The sequence below is a fragment of the Oryctolagus cuniculus genome, chromosome 18, assembly GCF_051225735.1.
Source record: "Oryctolagus cuniculus isolate XC-2025 breed Fujian yellow rabbit chromosome 18, ASM5122573v1, whole genome shotgun sequence".
NCBI lineage: Eukaryota > Metazoa > Chordata > Mammalia > Lagomorpha > Leporidae > Oryctolagus > Oryctolagus cuniculus.
This window is the reverse complement of record NC_142884.1, coordinates 19,655,200-19,680,259: the sequence shown is the minus strand read 5'-3', so window position 1 is coordinate 19,680,259 and position 25,060 is coordinate 19,655,200. Positions and strand designations below refer to the sequence as shown.

The window sequence follows — 25,060 nt, the reverse complement described above, 5'->3', positions numbered from 1 at the left end:
GAGGTGGGGCCCTGCCTCAAGGACTGTGCCTGTGAGAGCCAGACCCCGCCTCCCTGGGGACACGGGGGAGGGGGCAGGCGGACAGTTCCCCCAGTGACTTCTCATCCGGGTCCCCTCTCGGCTGCAGGGACGCCGAGGAGCGGCACTGTTGGAGCCTGAGGAAGAGGATGATGAGGGCGGCTGCCTCGTCCCAGACAGGCTTGGGTTCCTGCAGTGAGTCCTCCGCACCCCAGCTCACCCCAGGGCGGGACTGGGGTCAGAAACCCCAACATGAGGCGGCACACCTGTCCCCGGGCCCCGACCTTGAGCCCAGCTGTGGTCACAGGCAGGCACTGGTCAGCATTTGGGGGCAGGAGTCGGACGTGGAGGCTGTTCCCACAGATGTCGGGGAGAGAGGCCCCGTTGCTGGAGGGTGGGCTCCGGTAACCTGGAGGGATGGAGCCATCTCGGGCCATCTCTGGCATGACTCAGCAGCCCACCTGAGCACGGGGATAAGGGCTTCTGCCTCCATGTTGTGCCAGAACCTGGAGAATAAGCAGGAGCAGAGTGGTGGAGAGATGGCCAGGGTCCGGGCTGACAGAGGAGGGGTGAGGTGGGGCACATGCACCTCAGGAGGCCAGGGCACGGGGGGAGGGTGGGCAGTGGGGGACCCTGAGGGGTGTGGGGGTCCCAGGTGCCTCGAGCCCCAGGTGCACACTCACAGCACTGAGCATCTCTCAGGCAGGCCACCCGGACTCGTCAGTTCCAGGGTGATATCCTGGGCAGAGCTGATGTGGGGATATAGCTGCCTCAGCCCTGGGCAGTCTGGCCCTGCTCAGGACAGCCACCCCACAACCGCTGTGGGGGGGCTGCCACATACCCACGAAGGTGGACCTCTGACAGGCCTGGAGCCCCCCACTGGCAGCAAGGGCCCCTGCCTGGCCCTAGGCTCCCTGTGCTCATGGTCACCAGCCCCTCCCTCCCCATCTCAGTCCCCTGGGCTGAGAGGATGAAGCTGGTCCTTCCCTGGCCCACTAGGGAGGTCGCGGTGCCTGTTGTGGTCCTGTCCTCACCTCTCCGCCTCCCTTGCTTTCCAGTGAGCAGAAGCTGCCCCAAGACAGCACCCCGGGGGCAAAGGTAAGGACAAGTCCTTGGCCATGGGCCAGTCATCTGGAAGCAGAGCTGGGCAGAGGGGGCACGTGGGGCTCGGCAGTGGTGAGTGGGAGCGCCATAAGGTCCTGCGATGCGGTACTTATACGGCACCTGCTGACATCTTACCACACTCACCTGTCCCAGAAGTGAGCCGCAGCTCAGGGGTGTCTGCTGTCGGCCGCCCTGACTCATTGGCATGGTTGGCAGTGACCTGGCTGGAGCTCAGGGGCTCTCCTTGACGAAGGGGCAGCTCGGGTCAGAGGCCAGGCCACCGATGCTCCCCCAGACAGAAGATCTGGGGCTCACGGTCTGTGCCTTTTCTGGCTCCTTCCATTTGAGCGCCCACAGAGCTCCTGAGCTGCATCCGAGGGCCCCTCTCAGAGCCCCAAGCTGGGCTCACGCCATCCTGTCTCGTTTTCCAGCGTAAACAGGAGGTAAGAAGGATCCAGAAGTGGATAAAGATGATCAAGAACCATAGTAAATACCGCGGCAGTGACAAGGTACCGTGGCGATGAGGGCCCCTCGGGAACACTGAGAGCTGAATTGGGGTTTGAGCAGTGCCCATTCCTGTGCCAGGCACCGCCTGCCTCTCAGATGCCCAGGGGCAACTGTCCAGTCCCTAGAGACACAGGTCATGGGCACACCTCCCCATACACACAGGACACTGTCCTGGTAGAAAATCTGAAGTCACTGCTGAAGACAATCCCAGATGCAGGGCAGGCGTGGTTCCAGGAGCCCTGTAGCGGCCACTCCGTACACGGCAGAGCCGGTGCCCCTGAGCCCTTGGCCCTCCAGTCACTGTGGGTCATAAGGCCCCCCTCTGGGCAGATCCTCCCTCTGCCAATACACAGGGAGCCCCTGGCTTCTCCCTCTGCTGTCTCACCCTGCGCTGCCTCCACGAGTGGCCACGTTCAGCACTCACCAGAGCCTCCTCTTTCCTGTAGTTTCAGCGCAGAATCTACAAAGGCATCCCTGCCCAGGTGCGCGGGAAGGTGTGGGCCGTGATGCTGGAGGTGGACAAGAGGAAGGCCCAGAACGCGGGCAAATACGCGGTACGGCTCTGCACTCAGCCCAAGGGGGCCCGGCCTGCTCGGGCCTGCTCAGGAGCCTGAGTCTCCGTGGAGGACCGTCCCTCACTGAGCCCTCGGGAGCCTCCTCCCCATCCTGCCTTCCTCTCCCTAGATCCTAGTCAGTGCCTCCTCCACGTCTCCTCAGACCCAGCTGGGACTGGACAGGTGTGTTTTGTGCCAGAGGCTTTAACCTGCTCTCTGCTGAGCTCACCTGGGCAGCTTGGCATACGGCCAGAAGAGAGGACTTGCTGGTCCCTGATGGGCGGGGGTCTCCCAGGATGAGATCACAATGGTGTGAGGTAGGGAGCCCCACAGGCTCTGTGCTAACATGGCCTGCCCGCAGCTGGCCGGCCCTCACCTAGGCCTGCCCACAGCTGGCCCTGCCTTCACATGGACTTGCAGCCCCTGGCATTGCCCTTGCCTGGAGAGGCCGCTCCAATGGTCAGACAGCTCTCAATGCTTCTGGGAAAGGAGGGAGTGAGGACTGGTGTGGGCAGAGGGCTGTCAGCTGCAGCTGGCTCTCATGGCCCCTGGCTGCCATCAGGGAGCAGGGCCCAGCTGTGTGGCCCACCCTGCCTCCCCCAAGTCTGCAGTCTGGGGCTGGCCCTGGGAGCTGGGCCTGGAGACAGTCATTGCCCAGGCTCAGCTCCAAGCCAAGGGCGGCTTGCAATGTCGAGATGGAGATGGGCCCCTCCAGCAGGGGGCAGCATGGAGCAGTGGTCAGGCTGTGGCTGACTCCTGGAGGGCAGGGCCTGAGATGTCAGTGAGAAGGCTCAGAAGCCTGGCTGGGGGCAGACCACGTCGTGCTGAGAGCTGAGGCAGGCAGGGGGAGTGCACAGGGACCTTTCAGAGCCCCTGTCTGCTGCTGACCGTCAGGGTTACGTGGGCACTGAGGCAAGTTAGGGAGCCCATGACCCTCCCTCAAGGTGGGACCCAGAAAGGAATGAGCGCTTGCAGGGAACTCCCTGTCAGCCAGAAGAGCTGACGTGGACTTGAGGTCCTTGTGTGGCAATGGGGCTTGGGCAGTTCTTGAGGCTGCCCCCCCCTTGTCCCTGCCCTGCAGGAGATGAAAGAGCTGGCCAGGCTGGGCGCCACTCACTTCCATCACATCGACTCCGCCATCGCATGGACTTTCAGAAACCACCTCATGTTCCGGGAACGTTACGGAATGAAGTGAGGCCTCTGGGCTGGGGAGGACCCGCGGGTGGGAGGAGCAAGGGTCCTGGGGCACATGGGGTCCCTAGGGAAGATTGGGTGCAAGCCTAAAACAGTTCATTGAGCACAGAAAACAAACTTGCCTTTTCTATAGTACACAAACTTTCCCAAAGACACTGTGGAGAGAATGAAATGAAAAGAAACACCAGGGGAGACAATAGTAGCAATCTATCTAATAAAGGTGTTGTTTCCAGAATATTCAAGGAGCCCTTCAACTCAGTCACAAGGAAGCAGTGGGCAGACCCCCAGTACCCCGGGAACACAGGCTCGGGGGGGACCCTTCATGAACGCACACACAATTCACCTCCTCAGCGCATGAACACACGCTTATTCCCTACACCACAAAGGGGCACCAGCGCACAGCTTTGGGAGGGGGGAACTAAAACCACTGAGGACACCGGGTGCTGCTCCCTACAAGGCTGAACGTGCATGGGAGGCTGACTCTCCACAGCTTGGACACACGGGACTGCACTCCCACAGTGGGACGCTCACCTGTGCCCTGAACACCCACCTGGGAAATGAAAGTGCACGTGACTGCGCCCTGGGATGTGTGCGTGTCCCTGCAGGCGGCGCTCACCCACATGGTGGACAACACGCAGGTGCCCTGACGACGTCACTGCACATGAGCAGAGTGTCACGGGCCCTGCGTGTGGCTGTCAGGCTCTGTTAGGCAGAGCTGCACTGAGAGCCTCGGCAGCACAAGACACACGGCCTCTGTCCTCTCTCTTCCAGCCAACAGGCCTTATTCCACATACTGATGGCCTATTCCGTCTACAATCCTGTGAGTATTCTGGGATCATAGCGCAGGTGCTATCCCGGCAGTCCCTGCAGGGCACCCCTGGTCACAGAGATCCCAGCCTGGGTTGAGGGGGCCTCGCTCATCCACAGATCTGAGGAAGAGCGGTGGAGGCCAGGCTCTGAGCCTCTTGGACCCAACCTCAAGTTCTGGGAGGAGAAAGGCAGCCTTCTCCTGGGCTGGTCTCCAGACCCCAGGAGCTTGGCCGTGTTGGGATGCCCCTCCCAGGACTAGCATTCCACGCAGTGGGGCGGGGGGCGAAGGCAGGGCAGATCAGGTGTACGACTTTGCTCTGGGTCCCACTGATGCCATTACACCCACCAGCCCTGTGGTTGGACCCATGGGCCTGAATCCCACTCTGTACAGCGCCACTGCCACAACCACCCACTCAGACTTTCCCATGAGTGGAGCAGGCGCAGGGCTCCATGGGTGACCCAGCAAGGCCTGGACATCCCCACCCCCCTGACCTGCCACTGACCAACCCTGCCTGGTGCCCTGGTTCCCAGGGGGGCCTGGCATTCAGGAAGCCCAGGCCTGCACCCATGCCAGAGGCACACCTCCTGTTCCGGTCCTGGTAGCACTTCCTGGCTTACTTCTTCCTCATGTGAGAAAGGGCCACCGGCTCACCTGCAGAGCTCAGGGGTCCAGAAGCTTCCATGGGCATGGATCTGGATTCCCACAGCAACCTGGCCCATGCTGACATCTTGGGGGTAACAGGTGTCCATACTTGAGCTCTCCCCCTGTGCTGCCTAAGCTCAGGCCCTGCAGGATTCCCTCCAGGAACTTGGAGAACTTCTCTGGGCTCCAGTTCTTGGGCAGCTGACACCAAGTGGCAGGATTCAGGCACAGGGGCTCCCTGTGCCTAAATCTTCCTGGACCCTTCAGTGGGTGACCCTGATCTGCCTGAGAGGTGGGCCATCCTAGGATATCATTCTTGCCAGGGGAGGTCTCCTAAAGGTATTCTGGGATCTTGCAGGAGGTGGGCTACAGCCAGGGTCTGAGCCATGTGGTGGCGCTGTTGCTCATGTATATGCCCGAGGAGGACGCTTTCTGGGCCCTGGTGCAGCTCATGGAAAGCAGGAAGCACGCGATGCACGGTAGGTGGATGGCGTGTGGGGCCCCGTGCATGCAAGTCCGTGCACGGCCCTCACTGGCTCCTGAATGTGCAGGACAGTGTCACAGTGTGGGGGGGGGCTCCCAGGAAGCCAGGGCTGGCAGAGGCCTCCCAGACTGAGCCAGCCCCCTTCTTTCACCACCACCCAAAGGCCCTGCAGCTTGGCCATGGCCATCCTGGGTGTGAGAACCTTCAGAACAAGGGGTCCTGTCCTTGTCCAGTGACTCAGGTCGATTCTGACTCTTCTGCCTCACACGTCTGTACACAACTCTCAAGCACAGAGCCACACCCAGGGAACTTGTGGAAGGCAGCATCCCCTGTAGGGTCACCCCTCCTCGCTCCTGAGTCTTGGAATGGTCAGGAGGCACCCAGTCTGACTTGCACCCACCCCAGCGGGCTCCAGGGGGCAGCCAGGCCTGGGCTGACACAGTCACCCACCTGCACCCACCTCCCAAGCAGATCCTCTGCCCTGGCCACGTTCATCCCCACCTGCCCCTGGTCCAGCCTCCCCTGACCCTCAGTGCTCAGAAGCACCCCACCCAGGCCTGGGGCTCTCCAGCCTTCCTAGGAGGAGGCTCTCACATGAGGGTGTGGCTGATTCTACTCAGGTTTCTACAAACCAAACACCCCCAAACTGGAGCGATTCCAGCAACACCTGGGGCTCATTGTGCATCGCGTGCTCCCCTCCCTGGAGAAACACCTGGTAAGTTAAGCATCTCCTTTCTCCTCTTGGGGGCTCTGGGCTCATGGGACTGCTTCCTGAGCCAGGGGAGGCCACATCCTCACCAAAACTTTCCTTGGTTACGGGGGTCCACGGCAGCTTGGGTGTTGGTTTGTTGTCCAGCACTTGGTCCCCCAGAGTTGGCGTAGATTGAAGGGAGACGCTGTCCCCAGAGCAGAGTGGAAGGAGGGACCTGTGTCCCTTCAGGAACCTGCATGGCTGGGAGGGGGGATGCCCCTGCTGCTGGGCTTCCTGCACCCAGGGGCTCTGCCCCAGGGCTCAGATTAGAGGGAGTCAGGCCTGGGCCCTGGGCCCTGGGCCCTGAGCCCCCTCTGCCTCTGCCTTTTCTTAGGAGAAGGAGGGTGTGTGCCTGGAGGATTCCACCACCCACTGGTACATCCAGTGCTTCCTGGATGGGGTAAGTGCCCCGGGGACCCCTTGCCCAGGGAAGCTCCTGCCCCAGTGCCTGGTTCTCTGGTGCTGGTGGCCTGTGACTCTGAGCTCCCCCAGCCCCAGCAGACACAGGAGGGAGCCTGCTGTGCAGACCAGGCAGGCCCTGTCCAGCCCTGCTAAGGGTGATCCAAGCTGAGGCTGAGCCTCAGAGCCAGCAAGGAGGGGACAGGTCCCACCAGGACCTATCCTGAGAGCCTGGCAAAGGCCAGAGCCCTACAGTGAGAGGCAGGAGATCCATAGACCCCCCGAGGCAGAGGCTGGTGGCAGCACAGCCCAAGGGCTGACCCCTCCCCAGGTCCCTGGGGTGTCTGGCATCTCCAGTGTGGCTTCCAAAGTGTGCAGATCCCCAGGGTCCAGGACAGGACATGGTCATCCTCTGTGGGTCTGGTTCGCTGAGTGGGCAGGGATGTGGCCATGAGGCATGGCCTCCCCTCCCCTCCCAGGAGGAGCTCTGGCCTTCTTGTGTGATCAGCCTCCTGGAGTCTCCCTCTGTCCTAGGGGAGTGACACTGCACACCCACCCCTGTGGGCCCTGCTGAGGCCCTGATGGGCGGGTCCTCCAATGCCTCTGTCCCCAGGTGCCGTTCCCCCTGGCTCTGAGAATATGGGATATATACATCCTGGAGGGCGAGCACGTGCTCCCGGCCATGGCATACACGGCCCTCAAGATCCATAACAGTGAGTCCTCAGGGCCCACAGAGGCCCGGGTGCTGGGGACGGAGGAGCTGGGGGTCCCCTGCCTGTCCCTCGGGAGCAGGGCTTGAGGGAGGGGTGAGGGGGTTGGGGAGGCCTGGGTTCCCTTCAGGAGGGCACTGAGAATCCCCCTGTTGCATCCCCAATCCCAGGCCCCCACAGACCACAAGGAGAAGTGGCCAGGGTCATCGCACTGGAAATTGGCCCCTGAGCAGTCCCTCTAGTGCTTGGTGTGACACCCAAGGGTGTCCAAGGGTGTCTGCAGCCCATGTCTGGTGCTGGGACAGGGCTTGGAGCAGCCATGGTGGCTGCCCCATCCCTAGGGCCCCTCCCAGCCTGACACCCACCCCCATGTCTAGAGCGCCTGCTGAAGATGCCCCGGGACCACCTCCGGGAGTTCCTGCAGGTGACCCTGAAGCAGGCCTGGTCTCTGAGCGAGGACGCGGTCATCAGGCAGCTGCGGGCCTCCATGCGTGAGCTGGGGAAGCTCCAGTGCCTCCTGCCTCCCGAAGGTGAGTCCAGCACACGGCCCCGTCCCATGCTCCCTTGGGGGAGTCAGTAGTGGGAGTGCCAGGCCCTGACATCCCCGCCCAGGGCCTCACCTCTTCCTGGTCCTCCTTGTCCTCCGCGGGCTCAGCAGTTCTGCTTTCTGAAGCTCTGACAGCATGGCCTGGCAGGGCCTCGGGCAGCTTCCCAGAATCCTCCTGTGGGTGCCGGCTCTCCCCCCACGACTCTGGGGCCGGGCCGTGGAGCTGTCCTCAGGACATTTGTGGCTCTGGCTCCTCGGCTGACCCCCACTCTGGAGTGGATTGGAGGCCCCGCCTTGAGCTACCCTGCCCAGGTCTGGAGCAGGTGCCCTGGCTCAGTGCCCCCAGGAGCCTGGAGCACAGCTGGACCCCCACTCCAGCAAGATGAGAAGTGGCCCTGCCTGCCCAGGGGGCCCCTCCCCAACTGACCCCACACAGGCTCCTGGCCCGATGACCACAGCTGTCTGCACACAGGACCCTCCTAGGACAGGGGTGGGCGGGGCTCCCACCTGCATGTGGGCAGGGCTAGAGGGAGGTGGGGCTGTGGGAGACCCTGTGCAGTGATGTAAAGGCTACCGGCACTGGATCCCCTTCAGCCATCTGAGAACCCCTGGAAGGCCCAGGTGCCCTGAGCCCAGTTGTGGGGGCCGAGTGCACTCCTGCGAGCAGGGCTGGGCACAGAGGCAGGGCTGGGGGCCCCCGCGGCAGAACTCAAGAGTGTGGACTCTGCAGCCCTAGCCTCGGGCCAACAGAAGGCAGCAGGACCCGGAGCATCGCTGGCTTCTGGGCTCTAGTGGGGAGGGGTCCCCGTGCTCATCCCCTGCTGCTGCTGCCATCATGGACCTGAGCGCCTGGGTCCCCATGCAGAGCAGAGATGGGCTTGTCCCAGCTCTAGAGGCTCTAAGTGGGGGCCCAGGTGCAGGCTGTCCAGGCACTGGGGAGGCCCCACTGTGCCTCCAGGTGCTGCCTCCTTGGGTGCTCCTGGGACAGTAGCGGTGACAGCCCAGTCTCACCAGGAAAGAGACAGTGGCCCAGGGGCAGAGGACACAGGGCACCCCTGCCACCTCTTTAGAAACTGCATTCCCTGTCCCCAAGGGCCTGAACCAGACTCCATGTCTGCCCCACAGCCCCAGCTCTCACCCCATCATCTTAGGCTCAGTTCCTTTCCAGCCATGTAGGAGGGACTCAGATGCGGGAAATTCAGCCAATGCACTGTTAGGGCGCAGCAGGTCAGGTGGGGGAGGGGATGGGGTCCTGAGTTGGTGCTTTAGTCCCCAGAGATGAGAGTGAGGTGGGGAGTTCAGGGCCATCCACCCTGTGATGGCTGTGCAGGAGGAGCCGGTGGTGTCCCAGGGCTCCCCTTGCCCGGGCTGCACACACCCTCCCGTCTGGGGCCAGCAGCCTGGAAGAGTCCTCAGTGTCACACGTGGTGATGGGGACCCCAGGATGAGGTCGGGGCAGGCCAGACGGGGGCTGTGGAGAAGCAAACCGCGTCTCTTCTTCTTCCAGCCAAGGCCATCGAACAGTGCAGCAGGCCCCTGGGGCAGGCACGCGTCTCCCAGATGCATGTTCCTGCCCCCACTGCTCCGAAGGCCAAAATCACCATTCAGGACACAGTGGCAGTGTGGGAGCAGACCAGGGGTCCCGCTACCCGTGCAGTGATGATCCGTCCTCCAGAAAGCTTTGGCCTCCGCATCGCCGAGAGGGAAGGCATGGAGGAGGAGGAGAGCTGGGAAGGCAGCCCAGAGCCCCTCGGCCTGGGCTCCCCTGTGGGGACCGCAGAGTCTCCAGGTGCGGCCAGCCCCACGGAGTCTCCAAAGTGCTCGAGGTGGGGAGGCCTGTGCCAGTGCGCCAGTCTCCCTATCCTGAGCGGGCCAGAGCACAGGGAGGACGACTCCTCCGACGCTGGCAGCCAGGAGGGCCTGTGGATGTGGGCTCCTCCACAGGCCTCAGAGCCCCCAGAACCAGGGCCCATGCAGGCCGTCCCCGCCTGGGGGCCACGGCTGAAGACTTCCCCCTACTGGCATGGCAGCCCCACGCACTCTGGGGACAGTCATGGGCTGGAGCCGGCCAGAGCCAGCCCTGGGCTGGGAGACCAGGCCCGCGTGCCCTCCCTGGCCAGAGGCCTCCTTACCTCTTCTTCCACGGGGCACATGGATGATGGGTGCCTCCTAGAAGAGAGGCCGAGTCCAGCATCTGTCCTGCCCAGGCTGGGCAGCAGCCTTCCGTGTGTCTTCACGGCATCCTATGCACTTGGTTGAGCCCCCACCCCCCAGGCTCTTCCTGGGGCCAGGACACCCTGACACTGGAAGACAACAGCCATGCCAGGAGCCACTGTACTCTCCTCCCTGCCCCCTCCCCCACCGCCACCCTCAGGTGGTGCTGAGCCTGTATTAAATTGTTCCATGGAAAGGAGTTTGCTCCAGTTTGTGACCCCGGCGCCCAGCGGCAGCAAGCTTCCCCGTGTTCCTGGAGAGTGTGGGCAGCTCCACAGCCCCCAGCCCCAGGCAGAGACCCACTCAGGACCCTGCAGGCAATGCCTGAGATTCAGCTGTGCCCTGTGGGAACTGGGTCAGGGTGGGAGAGCAGCAGCTGTGAGTGCCCGTGACCTCTGGGACAGATCAGCACAATAGGAACAGCCGTGGTTGGAGGGCCTGTGTCACCTCTGTGCTCTCCCCTAGACCTGGGCGGCCGTGGCTGCAGCATCCCTGGCTTGACCCCGCATGTCTCTCACAGGTATGGGATACCTGTGTCAGACTGTATGTTCCAGGACCTCAGGAAGGAATTAAATTCCTGTGGTGTATACGCTGGCCCATTATCAGGCTTTACTGTCCAGGGGACACCGAGGACCAGCAGGGCTGACTTAACCGCCTTTATCACATTTCTAGCCTTTTCTCCGGATTGGGCTGCTGCAAATACAGCCTTTGAATAAGTATCTCCCACCACTTGGACAAACTTAAGTTGACCCAAGGAGTTAATGTGGGTGACGTCCACTTGCCAGAGCTTCTTAGGAACAAGGCCTCGCAGGTTCACTCCTGCTTGTAGCAGTGGGCCTGACGGGGCGAGGGGGCACAATTCTTGCAAGAGTGCACTAGGTGTTTGCATTGGCTCATTGTTAGCTCCGGGAAAAGTGATTTTGTGTTGCTTTCTGCCATATGAAGTTTTTGGTGTAGAATAGGGGCTTGTTCTAGGTGTCTGATGGCAGCCATGTTGCAGGAGATAAGATGATCGACCTTTTCATTGCCTTGGGAAACTCACATAACAAGCAGCAAGTATGACCTGCAAACCAGCGTAAGCACAGCAATGGAGTTTTTTTTCTGAACTTGAGCCTTGAACCCCCTGGGCGGTTTAAAGGGCCCTGTGCCTCCATCAGCACCAGCAGGTGGTATCGGGAGAGAGGCATCTCCCCAGACTGAGTTGTCCCGAGCCCTTCCAGCCCCTGAGGGCTGCAGCTCTACAGGACCACACGCCGGGTCACCAAGGGGCGGTGCTGCTCTGCCTAGACCCTCCAGAGAGCTCCCCCAGCCTCCGATGTAGGAGCACAGTGTGTTGGCTCCAACAAAACAAGGGTGTCCATGGAAACGCTAGCAGAAGCGAGCCCGAGACAGCTGCTTGTGCGCTTATCTGGAACCCGGTGAGCAGCAAGACGAGTAACTTAATATCGGGTTATAACCATGAATAAAACCCCACATGTGAGTGCATCCTCATACAAACAGATAACCGCGTAAGCGGACGGATGGAGAAGAGACAAATACTCCTGAGGGAGACCGCAAGTAGTCAATGGCTGACTCTGCTCCAGCAGGGGGAGCTACTGCCCCTCCCTGACAGATGTGGACAGTCCTCTGCTGATAACCCGTGGTCAGTCACAGCTGTCATGCACCTGGATGCCAGGTGACAAGAAGTGACCTGATTTCTTTGGTTTTCTTTCCAAACTCCCCAACCTTAGTCCAAACTCCAAAGAGAGCACAGTGTAGGGGACATTCGTCATCCCCGGGCAGGCCTCCCCTAGAGTGGCAAGGTCAGAAAACCCAGGACAGGCTGAGAAAGCTCCCAGCCCCGAGGACAGGTGGACAAAGGGCAGCTGGCACTCAGCTCTGGGTGCTTCTTTGCCAAAAGCAGTTGCCGGATGTGAATCCTGTTTGGCACAGGGTTCTCCCTGGGCTCGAAATAATTGTGTGTCTTTTCTGCTCTGATGCCCAGCAAACCGTATTCTGTCATTGTTGGTGATAGAGTGCCTCCAGCCAAAACAAAACAAAAGTGCTTAATCTTGAATTCACTTGGAAGGCAGAGTCACAGAGAGGCAGAGTGAGAGAGAGAGAGTGAGAGAAGAATTTCAGTCCGTTGGTTCACTCCCCAAATGGCTGCAATGGCAGCTGGGCCTCCTCTGGGTCTCCCATTTGGGTGCAGGGGCCCAAGCACTTGGGTCATCTTCCACTGCTTTCCCAGGCCATTAGCAGAGAGCTGGATCAGAAGTGGAGCAGCCGGGACTGGTACTGGCGCCCACATGGGATACCGGCACAGCAGGCAGCAGCTTTACCCATTAAGCCACAACATGGACCCTAATTTTGACATATTGTGACATGTAAAACCTGCACTTTTAAAAATGAATGTGAGGGGCTGGCTTGTGGCTCAGTGGGTTTAAAGCCCTGGCCTGCGGTGCTGGCATCCCATATGGATGCTGGCCAAGTCTGGCTGTTCTACTTCCAATCCAGCTCCCTGCCATGGCCTGGGAAAGCAGTAGAAGATGACCCAAGTCCTTGGGCCTCTGCACCTGCGTGGGGGACCTAGAAGAAGCTCTTGGCTTCTGGCTTCTAATCAGCACAGCTCCAGCCATTTTGGTCATTTGGGGAGTGAATCAGCAGATGGAAGACATTTCTCTCTCTCTCGTTCTCTATCTCTCTAACTCTGTCTTTCAAATAAATAAAATAAGTCTTTTTTTAAAAAAAATTAATGTGAGGCAATATCTACACATTCACAAAAGACCTTCAAAAACGTAGTGGAAGCTGCATTTTACGAAAAAGTCATGTGACTTTCGAAATTTTTGCACTGAAATAAGCTTACTTTTTTTTTAAGATTCATTTATTTATTTGAAAGTCAGAATTACACACAAAGAGGAGAGGCAGAGAGAGAGAGAGAGAAAGAGAGACAGAGGTCTTTGATCTGCTGGTTCACTCCTCAACTGGCCCCCATAGCCACAGCTGTGCCAATCCGAAGCCAGGAGCCAGGAGCTTCTTCCTGGTCTCCCACCCAGGTGCAGGGGCCCAAGGACCTGGGCTATCTTCTGCCTTCCCAGGCCATAGCAGAGAGCTGGATGGGAAGTGGAGCAGCCGGGACTCAAGCTGGCTCCCATATGGGATGCCAGCACTGCAGGAGGAGGCTTTAACTCACTACGCCACAGCCACAGCACCGGCCCCAGCTTACTGTGTTTAAAAAGGAATTATTGGGGCCAGCACAGTGGCCCAGTGGGTTAACGCCCTGGCTTTAGGGACCGGTGTCCCATATGGGCACCGGTTCTAGTCCCAGCTGCTCCTCTTATGATCTAGCTCTCTGCTATGGCCTGGGAGAGCAGTAGAAGATGGCCCAAGTCCTTGGGCCCCTGCACCCATGTGGAAGGCACAGAAGAAGCTCCTGGTTCCTTGCTTCAGATTGGCTCAGCTCTGCCTGTTGCGGCCATCTGGGGAGTGAATCAGTGGATGGAAGACCTCTCTCTCTCTCTCTCACTGTCCACTCTGCCTGTCAAAGAAAAAAAAATAGAGTAATTATCCAGACTTACTTCCTATAATTAATTGACTTTGACACTTATCATCAGGACTTCTACCATGCACTGCTGATTCAAAATTCTGATTAATTTTTAGAAGTCTATAGTATTTCTTTTTTGTTTGTTTTTTCATCTATAGTATTTTGAGCAGGAGAATCTTCAGAGCCCATGATCAAGAGAATTCTTCCTGCGACTATCACATATTGGTTTTTTTGTTTTGCTTTTTAAATATTTATTTATTTGAAAGGTGGAGTTACAGAGAGGCAGAGATAGAAAGAGAAAGAGAGAGAGTGAGTGAGTCTGGAAAATTACTCTTTTTTTTTCTTTGACAGGCAGAGTGGACAGTGAGAGAGGGAGAGAGAGAGAGAGAGAGAGAGAGAAAGGTCTTCCTTTGCTGTTGGTTCACCCCCCAATGGCCACTGTGGCTGGCGCATCACGCTGATCCAAAGGCAGGCGCCAGGTGCTTCTCCTGGTCTCCCATTGGGTGCAGGGGCCAAGCACTTGGGCCATCCTCCACTGCACTCCCGGGCCACAGCCGAGAGCTGGCCTGGAAGAGGGGCAACCGGGACAGAATCCAGCGCACCGACCAGGACTAGAACCCGGTGTGCCAGCGCCGCAATTGGAGGATTAGCCTAGTGAGCCGCGGCGCCAGCCTGGATAATTACTCTAGATTAAGACACTGTAGGGGCTGGCACTGTGGCGTATTGAGTAAAGCCGCTGCCTGCAGTGCTGGCCTCCCATATGGGCACTGGTTCCAATCCAGCTCTCTCTCTCTCTCCCTCTCTCTCTCTCTTTTTTTAAAGATTTATTTATTTATTTGAAAGAGTTATATAGAAAGATAAGGAGAGAGAGAGAGAGAGAGAGAGAGAGAGAGAGAGAGAGAGAAAGAGAGAGAGGTCTTCCATCCGCTGGTTTACTCCCCAACTGGCCGCAACAGAGTGAGCTATTCCAATCCGAAGCCAGGAGATAGGAGCTTCCTCTGGGTTTCCCACATGGAAACATGCAGAGAGCTGGATTGGAAGTGGAGCAGCCGGGACTGGAACCAGCACCTCTGCTGTGGCCTGGGAAAGCAGAAGATGGCCCAAGCCCTTGGGCCCCTGCACCCGCATGGGAGACTGGTAAGAAGCTCTTGGCTCCTGGCTTCAGATCGGCACAGCTCTGGCTGTTGTGGCCAACTGGGGAGTGAACCAGCGGATGGAAGACCTCTCTCTCCCTGCCTCTGCTTCTTCTCTGTGTAACTCCGACTCTCAAATAAATAAATAAATCTTTTTTAAAAAAGACATTGCAAATGTTAAACATTAAAATTTAACCTGTTTTGTTAAAACAACCTTTTAAAGATAAAAATAACGTGGTTGTAGTTCAATTATTCCAGACTATATTCTCACATATAGGGGTAGTGCTAGAAAGAATAGGAAAAAACATGAGAGGACAGAGTAAATACCTGAGATAATAGAGAAATATCTGTTCAAGTGCTTTTCAGTGCAAGAGTAGCTGGTAGAATTAAAGACAGCGTGTGATGTTACAAATCAGTCAGAAACAAGAGTATAACTCCTCATGCAAAAGGGAGAGCACTGAAAGTAGCCATGAAATGTAAGCCAAAACGTTAGAAGAAAGTGACTGAAATTAGAAGACACCAACCACAACCACAAAAAAATGGGTTAAATTTATTATAAGAATCTCAGAGTAAATGTTTATTTTTATTTTTTTGACAGGCAGAGTGGACAGTGAGAGAGAGAGACAGAGAGAAAGGTTTTCGTTTGCCGTTGGTTCACCCTCCAGTGACTGCTGTGGCTGGCGCACCGCGCTGATCCGATGGCAGGAGCCAGGAACCAGGTGCTTCTCCTGGTCTCCCATGGGGTGCAGGGCCCAAGCACCTGGGCCATCCTCCACTGCACTCCCTGGCCACAGCAGAGAGCTGGCCTGGAAGAGGGGCAACCGGGACAGAATCCGGTGCCCCGACAGGGACTAGAACCCGGTGTGCCGGCGCCGCAAGGCGGAGGAATAGCCTAGTGAGCCAGGATGCCGGCCTGAACTCAGGTATTCTAATATAGGACGTGGCTGCAGCGGCTTAACCACTGCACCAAGGGCCTGCCCCCAGTGTGTTTCTTAAGCTTTAGGTGTCTTCGCATCAGGAAAGGAGTGGCAAGTCCAGACCCAAAATGCAAAGTCATCGTAATCAGTCATTGCTTTCTTTTTCCACTTAACGTGGCCAACTCTTCCCCGGGCTCTTCTGGGGGTTCCTACAGACCACAGAGCCTGAACCCCAGCTGCTCTGCTCCAAAGTGGCCCAGACACCCAATGGGGACGATATGGCAGCACCATACTAAGTCTTCCTTTTTTCCACACCCTTGTTCTCTTTCTACCTTTTTATGTTGTAAAGTTTTAGAATTTTTATTTACATTTATTTATTTGAAAGGCAGAGAGACAGAGATCTCCTGGCCACTGATCCATTCCCCAAATGACTGCAACAGCCAGGGCTGGGCCAGGCTGAAGCCAGGAGCCCCAAACTCAATTTGGGTCTCGTGTGTGGGTGACAGGGATCCAAATATTTGGGCTGTCACTTACTTCCTCCCAGGGTGTAGGCGAGCAGGAAGCTGGAATTCAAAGTGGAGCCAGGACTCAAATCCAGGCACTCTGATATGGGCTACCAGCATACCAAGCTGTGTCTTCACTGCTGCACCAAATGTCCAAAACAATGGTGCAACCTCTTTTAAAAAAACAAACAAAAAATCTTCCCATTAGCATCAGAGTTGGGGGGGGGGGCGGTGAGTAGGTTACAGGTACAGATTCTGAAACTCTGCAGTCTTAAGAGACTGGGTGGCTGCAGCCTCATTTTGAGTATCCATCCCAGTGCAACAGGAGAGAAACAGGACTCATTTAGAAAAATATCAAGCTCCTCACAACTGGACACGTGTCCATTTCTAGCTCCAAACCAATCAGGAGCGAGGAGTGTCAGATCCTAACCGGCAGTGACCCCTGCTGCCCTGGTAGGGACTCCTGAACGTTCAAGCATGCCCAAAATGGCCTCATGTGAGCTTTCCGGGGTGATAGTATTGAGCACCATTGCTGTGGTGTGTCGTGTGCAAAAACAGTGAAAGCCAAATCAGCGGTGCCTGTGCAGATCACCTAGCTGGGTGCCAAATGCTGTCCTGTGCCCAGGAGTTTGAGCCAGATTGAAGTGCCGTGTGCACTGGGGGAACAGGCACGCCTTCCCCTCCCACCCCCATGAAAGCACCTGTTCGGCTCTCATAGGACAGCAAGTTGACTGAAGCTCACCCTGCTGTGCTGTCCGTGTGTTGGAGCATAACGGAAACTGGTTCCTGTATTTGCAGACAAAATATATATTTTAAAACTATTTAAAGAAGAAAGAGGGAGAAATGGGATATAATTACATTCTCAGAACTGTATGTGGACTATATTGAACCTCTTAAAAGCTAAAAAAATTTAAAAATTAAAAATATAAGTAAATAAATAAGTGTAACTGGTGACCAAAAGTAGACAAAAATGGAAGGGGATGCAATCCTTGCCAGAGAAGCACACAGGTTACGATCTGTGGTCCATCTGAGTGAACGCCGATTCCATGCATGAACATGAAGAGACAGGCTCAGAGATGACTGCCACAGAAGACAGAGCATTCCTCAAAGACTTTGACTCTTTCACAACCCTCAGGAGGTTCCCTTTTGAACATGTAACTGTTGTTAGGTTTGGGTGAGGTTGCATATTTGGGTAAAGGAGAGTTGTTCCCATTCTCTTTATCCCTGGGATCAACAAGCAGATCATCAGCTGAGCAGGGACTCTCCTCGCTGCCTTCGTTGGAGATGGCGAGGAACGACGTGGGGGACACGGACTGGGAGCGGCTGCTGTTGTTGCTGCCCTTGTCCGCCCCGCGGGGGGTCTGTGTGTCGATACTCCGAGTGCTGCTACTTCTCTGCACCAGGGGCGGAGGGGCACGGTGTCCATCTGGAATGTCTTGTGGTATAAGTTGTTCTTCCTTTTCCCCAGCCTCTTTAATTATTATTTCTATCTCTTGATTCAATCCTTCCACGCTATTCCGCAACCGGGAACCTGTTGATTTGGTGATGGGAATTACTGGAATAAGTGCACTCTTTGGAACAGGAGCCTGACTCTGGTTAATAGCTGCATGGTTGCCATGGAATGGAGACTGTCTTTCTTTATCTCGATGATGTCGACTGCTGTGTTTACTTCTCTGCAACTGCTGACGTAATTTGGCAATCTCCTTTAGTTGATCTGTACTGCCCCAGGACGCTGAGCGCTTGTGAGACCCTTTCTTCTTTTCACAGTATTCTTCAGCCCAAGCACTCTCTGTCTGTGTAGCTTTGTCCCTCATGCAAGGTGCAGCTTGCCCGTGACTATCACGAGGCCAGTGTCCAGCAAGGTACGGAGCAGCAAGTGTATCCAGGGAGGAAGTGCGTCGGATAATACTAGAAGGGCTTGATGAAGGTGGTCGTGTTTTGTCACCTGCTTTGCAAACCGGGGCACTCGGGCTCCTCTTCTCCGGGGAGCCTCGGCTCTGCTCCGGGGACCTCCTCCGGTGCCGGGCACGGGCTGGGGGTGGGGCCGCGCTCACCTCGCCAGTCCACAGGTGGGTGGGCGACGAGGAAGGCGACGACACGGTCCCCAGCAGCGGCGGAGGGGGCTGCGGTCGTGGGGGGCTCCCACGAGCCCCCGGCGCGGCGCCGCGCGTGGGGCTGGTGCCTCGCGTGGACGTCGCGGACGCGCCCGTCTGCGTGGCCACCGTGGGGCTGGTGCGCGCGGCCGTGCTCCCGCCGCCGCGCGTGGGGCTGGTGCTGCGTGAGGCGGTGCGCGGGGCCCCGCCGCCGCCGCCGCCGCCACTGCCGCCGCCGCTGCCGCCTGAGGGGCCTGAGGCGCCGCCGCCACAGCAGCCGCCGTTGTTGTTGCCGCCGCCGCCGCCGCCGCCGTTGCTCCGCGTGGGGCTGCCATGTTGCTGCTGCTGCTTCAGCTGGAACGGAACCGTCGCCCTCATGGGCTGCAGGCGGCTCCCGGGTCCCCCGGCCGTGGCGACCGTGCCACCCCCGAGGGAACCGGCCGGTGTGGGGGACCCATTGCGCCTCACCCGCTGGGACATGGTTCCCCCGCCTCCCCGGTGACTGTAGTAAGCCGATTTTTTTCAGCCATAATCCTGAACAGCCTCAGGAGCACTGACCGGGGAGCTGTGTGTGGCCCTGAACAGGCTGGGGAGATGAGACCGTGGCCTTCCCAGTGTCCTCCCGAGACTCAGAGCGGCCCAGCTAGACTCCAGGGCTGTTTAACCCACAAGTCTGTCGCCTTCCTGGAGGCCCACGTGCATTTTTTTTTTTTCTGATAGGATGTGTTTATATTTACATGGTACATTTTAAAGCAATGGCTACATTGGTCATACATATTAGAAACCATAAAAAAAAGTTAAGAACTAAAATGTACATCATACACTTGTATATATATTTTTTTACACAGAGGTAAAAAGGCTTATTATAAAAAATCAATACAACGGGGTTTTAATATACAGGGAAAGAATGGATCATGTCTCAGGCACTTTTAATCTGTTAATGTGAGCAAACAGCTTGGGTGGGGGAGGGGAGACGGTCAGGGAAGCTTCCCAACAGAAAACCTTTTGGTTAATGTTTTGTTACCACCGATACAAAAATAAAATCTGAGTACTTTTCTCAAATGACTGACGTCATGATGGCAAAGCTGACTTGGGAAAGCACTACACGTTGTTCAGCTGCAGGGTGGTGCTGGGAGAGACGTATTTACATAAATGTCCCCATGGCGGTCTTTGTGCCCTTAACCGCTGCCTTCACAAACCAAAAAGGATTTGCGGAGTAAGACTCGCAGGTAGGAAGGGTCGAGGGACAAAGGAGGGTGGGCAGGACGACAGAGGTGACAAACAAAAGGTGGCTCTGAAACGTGTGTTCCTGTTGAAATAAATAGGGGCGCTTGAACGGAAGTCTAAGGACACATACATTAGTGTTGTGCTTTGTAGAGAGGAGACCTTAGAGAGAGACCCTGAGGGAGACCTCAGGCGGGAAGAAGGTGCCTGTACATGGCAACATTTAATCACAAAAGAATCTGGCATATTAAGAGTTAGGTTTACAAACTTGTCACATTCTTAATATTAGCAATTTCTCTATTTGTACATTGCCTAAGAAAATACTGTTTTTGTGACTTTAGAAAAGACACTTAAGGAGTTCATCAGGGGCTCCGGCGTTTTGCAAATAAGGATCCAGTGTCACTGTACAAACGGCTGCGGGCGAAGTATATAAAACATTAGTTAAATACAACTCTCCAGGAATACAGTACATCACACCTACAGCTGCTTTTACAGTTCGATTCTTTCTTTTCCTTTTTGTTATGAAAACGCCCCATCACTGCACAGTCCTGGATCTCCACGCTATAAAACTGAAGTATGGGTTCCCAGCGTAGCAGATGGTCACCAGGAAGGCAAAGAACGACGAGGCCGCCCAGCTGTTGAAGTTGTGACTGTCTCTCTCCAGGGAGACGGACGACGCGTCCACCACGGCGGCCGAGAGGTACAGGATGAAGGCGCTGCTGTTAAAACACAGGCCCACTGTGGTCCAGGGCACCTGGGGGATCCTGGTGTAGGTCATTGTTATGTAGAGGATGAGGAAGAAGACGGTGAGGACCCAGTAAAACACAGCTACAAACATGACCCAGCCGAACGCAGGGACCCGGAAGTACTCCGTGCCAGCAATCAGTGTCCACACCAGCAGGCCCAGGACGATCTCCGCCACGATGAGGAGCCCCGGCGCGGTGCGGAGGAACTCCCGGTCGTGGGCGAAGCTGCTGCTGCTGGTGGAGAAGTTCTCGGCGAAAGAGCTGGCGGTGGTGGTGACCGTGTGCGAGCGCCCTCGCGGCGGCTCCTCCATCTTCGCGCCCCGGCGACCCCCGGCGCGGCCGGGGCTACGCACGCGGCCCTGCGCCCCCGGGTGGGGGGTGGGGGGGGACACCGGCGAGGGGGAGGGGAGCGCGCCGGGGGTCGCCCGCCCGGGCCCGTCCAGGCGCCGCGCGTGTCCCGCGAGCGCGCGGCGCCACCCCCGCTGCTGGGCGCGTGGCTCGGGGGCTGCGCGGGGGCCCGAGGGAAAAGGCGGAGAGCGAGCGAGCGAGCGAGCGAGGGGAGGCCGCCGGGCGCGGCGGGCGGCGGAGGCCGGGAGAAGAAAATGGAAATGTGTGCCACTCGATGTGTATTTCTGATTAACAAACAAACAGGGGTATTTCCTAAGGTGACCATGGTTGAACTTTAGCTCCAGAGAGTGGAAACATTGGTTTAATTTTCAAGAGAATTAGACTTAAGAAAGTAAAAGAGAAATTCTGTTATCAATAACTTGCAGTAATTTTTTGTAAAAGATCAAATTACAGTAAACCCATCTTTCCTTAATGAAAATTTCCTATGTTTACAGTCTGTCTCTTGGTATGCAAACAATCTTGTAACTTTGATAATGAACAGTGAGAGATTTTTAAATAAAACCTCTAAATATGTTTTGTCATTTAATAACATACGATTTTGTCACTTTTCAACTACTTTCTGACTCACGTACAGCAGGTCATTTTTACTTGTATGTGTTACCATTTTCACAAGTCATCAGTGGCATGGGCTGGATCCAGGGCATGAGGGTAGCTTGTCTCAGGAGCTGTCAGAGAACTTCCTGCTGCTAGTCGTAAAATCTGTGTCTTTACACACTAACGGTATAAATAATGTAACTGTCTCTCTGTGCCGTTTCATCACTGTAAAAACTTGTCAAATCTTAGTATGCTAAGCATCTGTATGAGAGCACTTTGCATTTTGGGGAGGAAACCCATTCCTTTCCAGACGAGTGTTTTTCATTGGCTCCAGGTCTTCTATGTCCCTGTGGTCCCCTGGCAGCCAGTCTCGCACACAGTCTAAGGATTACCTATCTCCTGACTGGCAGTGCCGTTTCTTTCCTTTAACATCACCAAAAATACCCAGGAGTTCCTGGAGCTCTTACACGATGGAAGGCAAGTCTGCGGCACTTCCTCACTCAGCTGCTGGGCTTCTACCAGCCGAACCTCCCTGTGCTTCTGATGTGGTTCCTCGTAAGCTGGCTTGCTGTCCATGCTGAATGTTGAGCAGTTTGAATGCTGAAAGACTTACACTATCATACAATAATGGTTTTGGATTCCATAATGAAAATGAATGTTTTTCTTATAAAAAATTATATGAATGTTGAGAAAAAAAAAATGGGTGCATTTGCTGTTCTACCCTGGGGAGACAGGATCTGTCCTTAGCTGGGTTTGGGAACTGGTCCAGTCCCTCAGTGCTTCTCTCCAAAGTACCCTTGGCTTGAGGAATCCACGTTTTGGGATCAAAACTCACTTTAACCGAGCGTCTGGTTTCATGCTGTCATCTGTGAGGTTCAGCTGCCCCAGATTTTGTTTCAGTTCATCAGAGCCAGGTACAGAATCCTATCTCGGTTGGGCATTGGCTGTGCTCATCACCAGAGATGTGTGAGAGCCGGCTGATTTCAAGCTATGAATTGTCTGTACCTCAAAGAGGTTTCCGTAGAGGAGAGATGATCTGTCCTTTCCCGGTATCTCCTAGTCTCATCTCACCCACAGACCAGTCTCGTCATAACTAGAGAACCTTCTTTAGGGATCCCTTTATTTATTCTTAGTTTCAGATGTAAATTAACACGTGGGTCATTTTATTTGTCTTAAAGCAAGCACATTTTACATCTTACTGGTGTAATGTTTGAAGCTTGAAAGGGCGGAGTCGGAAGCGGGTGCACTGTGGGTGGGGCATTGCTGATGGCTGGGCTGCTGTGTCTCTGCTACAGATGAGAGGAACCCTGAAAGTTCTCTCTTGTTTGTGGATGTGGGGAGTGATGGGCTTATCTGTACTGTGAAGAATGAAATGTACAAATGTACAGAGAGTAGAGTACCTCTACCTGTAGGGAGAGAGGTTCACTCAAGTGTCTGAATAAAGCGAATGGGGAGTGACACTGAAAAAAAAAAAAAAAAAACACTGTTGGCTGCAGTGTTCTTATCTTGTGTGCTGGTTTCCAAAAACCATGTGCTGCTGAATTTACCAGGGATCCTCATACCTCACAACACAAACCACTTACTACAGGCCTCTCTGTGTCTGCCGGAGAGCTGAGCTCAGGCTCAGAGGCGAGAGGACCTCCCGAGAGAGGCCTCTTTGGTTTGAGGACCACAGCTCGCCCTTCCTGCCTTTGACCGTCACCCCACTCCTCTTCTCCCCCGTCTCTGCCACCAACAGAAACAGATTCATCGTGGATCGGCAGGTTGCCAGTCCTGCCGACCAAAGCGAGGGACGTTGTAGAAAGAGCTGAAGAAACCCCGTCTGTTCCCAACTCCACCTCCCCATATTGTATGTAACGTGAACTCTGTCCATTTGGGTCCTTTTCTTACAGATGGGCCTCTTGAGAATTCTTGTATTCCAAGTTTTTAGCCCTCAGGTTACTAAGATAAATATATGTATATATAACCGTTATCATTTCCTGTATCTTTCTGGATAACACGTTCAGGTGATGCTGGGTGAGTATTAATCTGAACCCAGGTATCTCCTTTGGTCTTCCACAATCACGTTGAGCTACTTGGTATGGTAAAAAGCCAGGTGTGATGTGATATCACCCCAGCCTTGGCATTGAGCTCTTGATAATGAATACACTAAGTTTAACTCCAGTATAGGGTAATGGAATCCTCCACCCTCCAAGTTCTCCGTTTATTATAAAGACAACCAGAGAGAATGACGCCACCGGCCCTGGCTTCGGGAGGGCGCGTTGTGAATCTTGTGGCGAGAGAGCCTTGCAACCTTGCAACCCTCTCAGTGCAGGGAGCCCAGGCCTGATGTGAAAACCACACACTTAGAAAGCAAGCCTTAGTCTGCCGAAATGGCAGCTTCTGGGTGCCGGGGACCCGGCAGCAAGCAGTGTACCCGAATCTTTCTGATCCATTGGATTCTTTTTTTAGTTTAAATCAAGCCTGAGGCTGATCAACAGTAGCCACACACCCACATCATGTGTTCTGTGAATGCTAGCTCTCTTGAATTTGGATATTGGTTATTTTTTATAGAGTGTAAACCAAGTTTTATATTCTATAATGCAAACAGGTACCTATCTGTTTCTAAATAAAACTGTTGACATGTTGACATGACCGTTGGGCGCCCACGTGGCTTCTGGACGCCTCGAGGCCGGCGCGGGGGCGGGCGCCATTACGAGAGGCCGGGGGGCGCGGTGTGGAGCCCACGAGGAGCCCAGAGCGCGCCCGCGGCGGCGGCGTCGGGTGGGAAGACGAGGCGCGGCACTGGGGGGCGTGGCGGCCGGCCTGCAGGCGGGGGCGCGTCCAGGCCAGGAAGCTGGAGTCCCCGTCGAGCTGGTGGGCGCGGCCCCCGCAGAGGCCTGAGGCGTCGGGCGCGACAGCAGGGGCCGCCCCCGGGGCGGTGGCAGGGGCAGCGCGGCTCGCCACGCCCGCCACGCCCGCCGCCGGGCGCGTCGTCCAGGGCGAGCGGGCCAGAGGCGCGGCGAAGATGCTCCAGGTCCTGGTGCTGCAGGTGAGCGAGCGGCCCGCGCACGGACGGTCGGGCCCGGGTCGGTGCAGGCGGGGAGGCTGGAGTGCGGGTGGGGGTCGCTTCAGAAGGGGGCGCGTGCGCTGTTCCGGACGACCCCGGAGGGCGGTTGCTGCGAGCTGTCTCGCACTAGGTGTGCGTGCCTGACTCGGGCACGTTGGCAGGTGTGTCGGTGCCCCGCACACCCCAGCCCACGTCCGCCCTAGGTTAGGGCCCTCGCGGGGAACCGTGGACCTGGCTCCCGCCCTTCCCCCGCCGCCCGCCGCCCGCGGGGCTCGGCTTCTGGGACCCCCCACCCCCCGCCGCCCTCTCCTCACGCGGGTGTCCTGGTCCCCGGGGCGGGCATGGGCCGCCACCTTGGAGACTTGAGGTGCCGGGAGGGCTCCCGAGGAAGCCGGAGGGGAGGCGCTGGAGGAGGGAGTTTACAAACCGGAGCCAGAGTGTGGGATGGGGAGGGGCGCCGCGAAGGAGGGGGATGGGTGGTGTCTGTGTTCTGTGGATTCACCCGACCAGAGCGTCACACCCCCCCGAAGCCGCTGACTCCTTGCAAGGAGGCCTGGCTCTCAGACTTTTCAATCTGTTTTATTTATTTCACAGAGTTAGAGACACAGACAGACAGACAGAAAGGTCTTCCTTCCGTTGGTTCACTACCCGCCCCCCAAATGGCCGCCACGGCCGGCATGCTGCGCCAATCTGAAACCAGGAGACAGGCGCTTCCTCCTGGTCTCCCATGCGGGTGCAGGGCCCAAGCACTTGGGCCATCCTCCACTGCCCTCCCGGGCCACAGCAGAGGGCTGGACTAGAAGAGGAGCAACTGGGACTAGAACCCGGCGCCCATATGGTTCGCTGGCGCCCCAGGCAGAGGATGAACCAAGTGAGCCATGGCGTCGGCCCCGGCTCTCAGACTTTGAAGGGATTTCAGGTCTCCCTGGGAGGCTCCTCTGCACTAGTCAGATGTTCTCCATCAGTCCTAAATATGTCACTCCCAATTCCTTCCT

General features: G+C 56.6%; 1 protein-coding gene, 1 long non-coding RNA gene and 2 pseudogenes across 3 annotated transcripts; 2 read left to right on the top strand and 2 right to left on the bottom strand.

Moving 5' to 3' along the window:
- The first annotated feature begins 115 nt into the window (after window positions 1–115).
- LOC149120816 (uncharacterized) lies at window positions 116–1,631 on the top strand. Its single transcript, XR_016224790.1, has 3 exons — window positions 116–213; window positions 1,077–1,116; window positions 1,554–1,631. It is a non-coding gene; the product is annotated as an uncharacterized LOC149120816 (long non-coding RNA).
- A 448-nt stretch (window positions 1,632–2,079) lies between these two features.
- On the top strand, window positions 2,080–10,997 carry LOC149120815 (USP6 N-terminal-like protein). Its single transcript, XM_089319077.1, has 8 exons — window positions 2,080–2,183; window positions 3,265–3,374; window positions 4,149–4,197; window positions 5,189–5,309; window positions 5,935–6,029; window positions 6,400–6,465; window positions 7,078–7,177; window positions 10,936–10,997. Exons 1-8 carry the CDS (start codon window positions 2,136–2,138, stop codon window positions 10,995–10,997), a joined length of 651 nt encoding a protein of 216 aa, XP_089175203.1. The 5' UTR covers window positions 2,080–2,135.
- Window positions 10,998–17,074: 6,077 nt separating this feature from the next.
- Window positions 17,075–18,587, bottom strand: LOC149120814 (protein FAM117B pseudogene; annotated as a pseudogene).
- Window positions 18,588–19,544: 957 nt separating this feature from the next.
- LOC149120813 (CKLF-like MARVEL transmembrane domain-containing protein 8 pseudogene) lies at window positions 19,545–20,400 on the bottom strand (annotated as a pseudogene). The gene has a single exon (XR_016224775.1). The product of XR_016224775.1 is annotated as a CKLF-like MARVEL transmembrane domain-containing protein 8 pseudogene (transcript).
- Window positions 20,401–25,060: the final 4,660 nt, after the last annotated feature.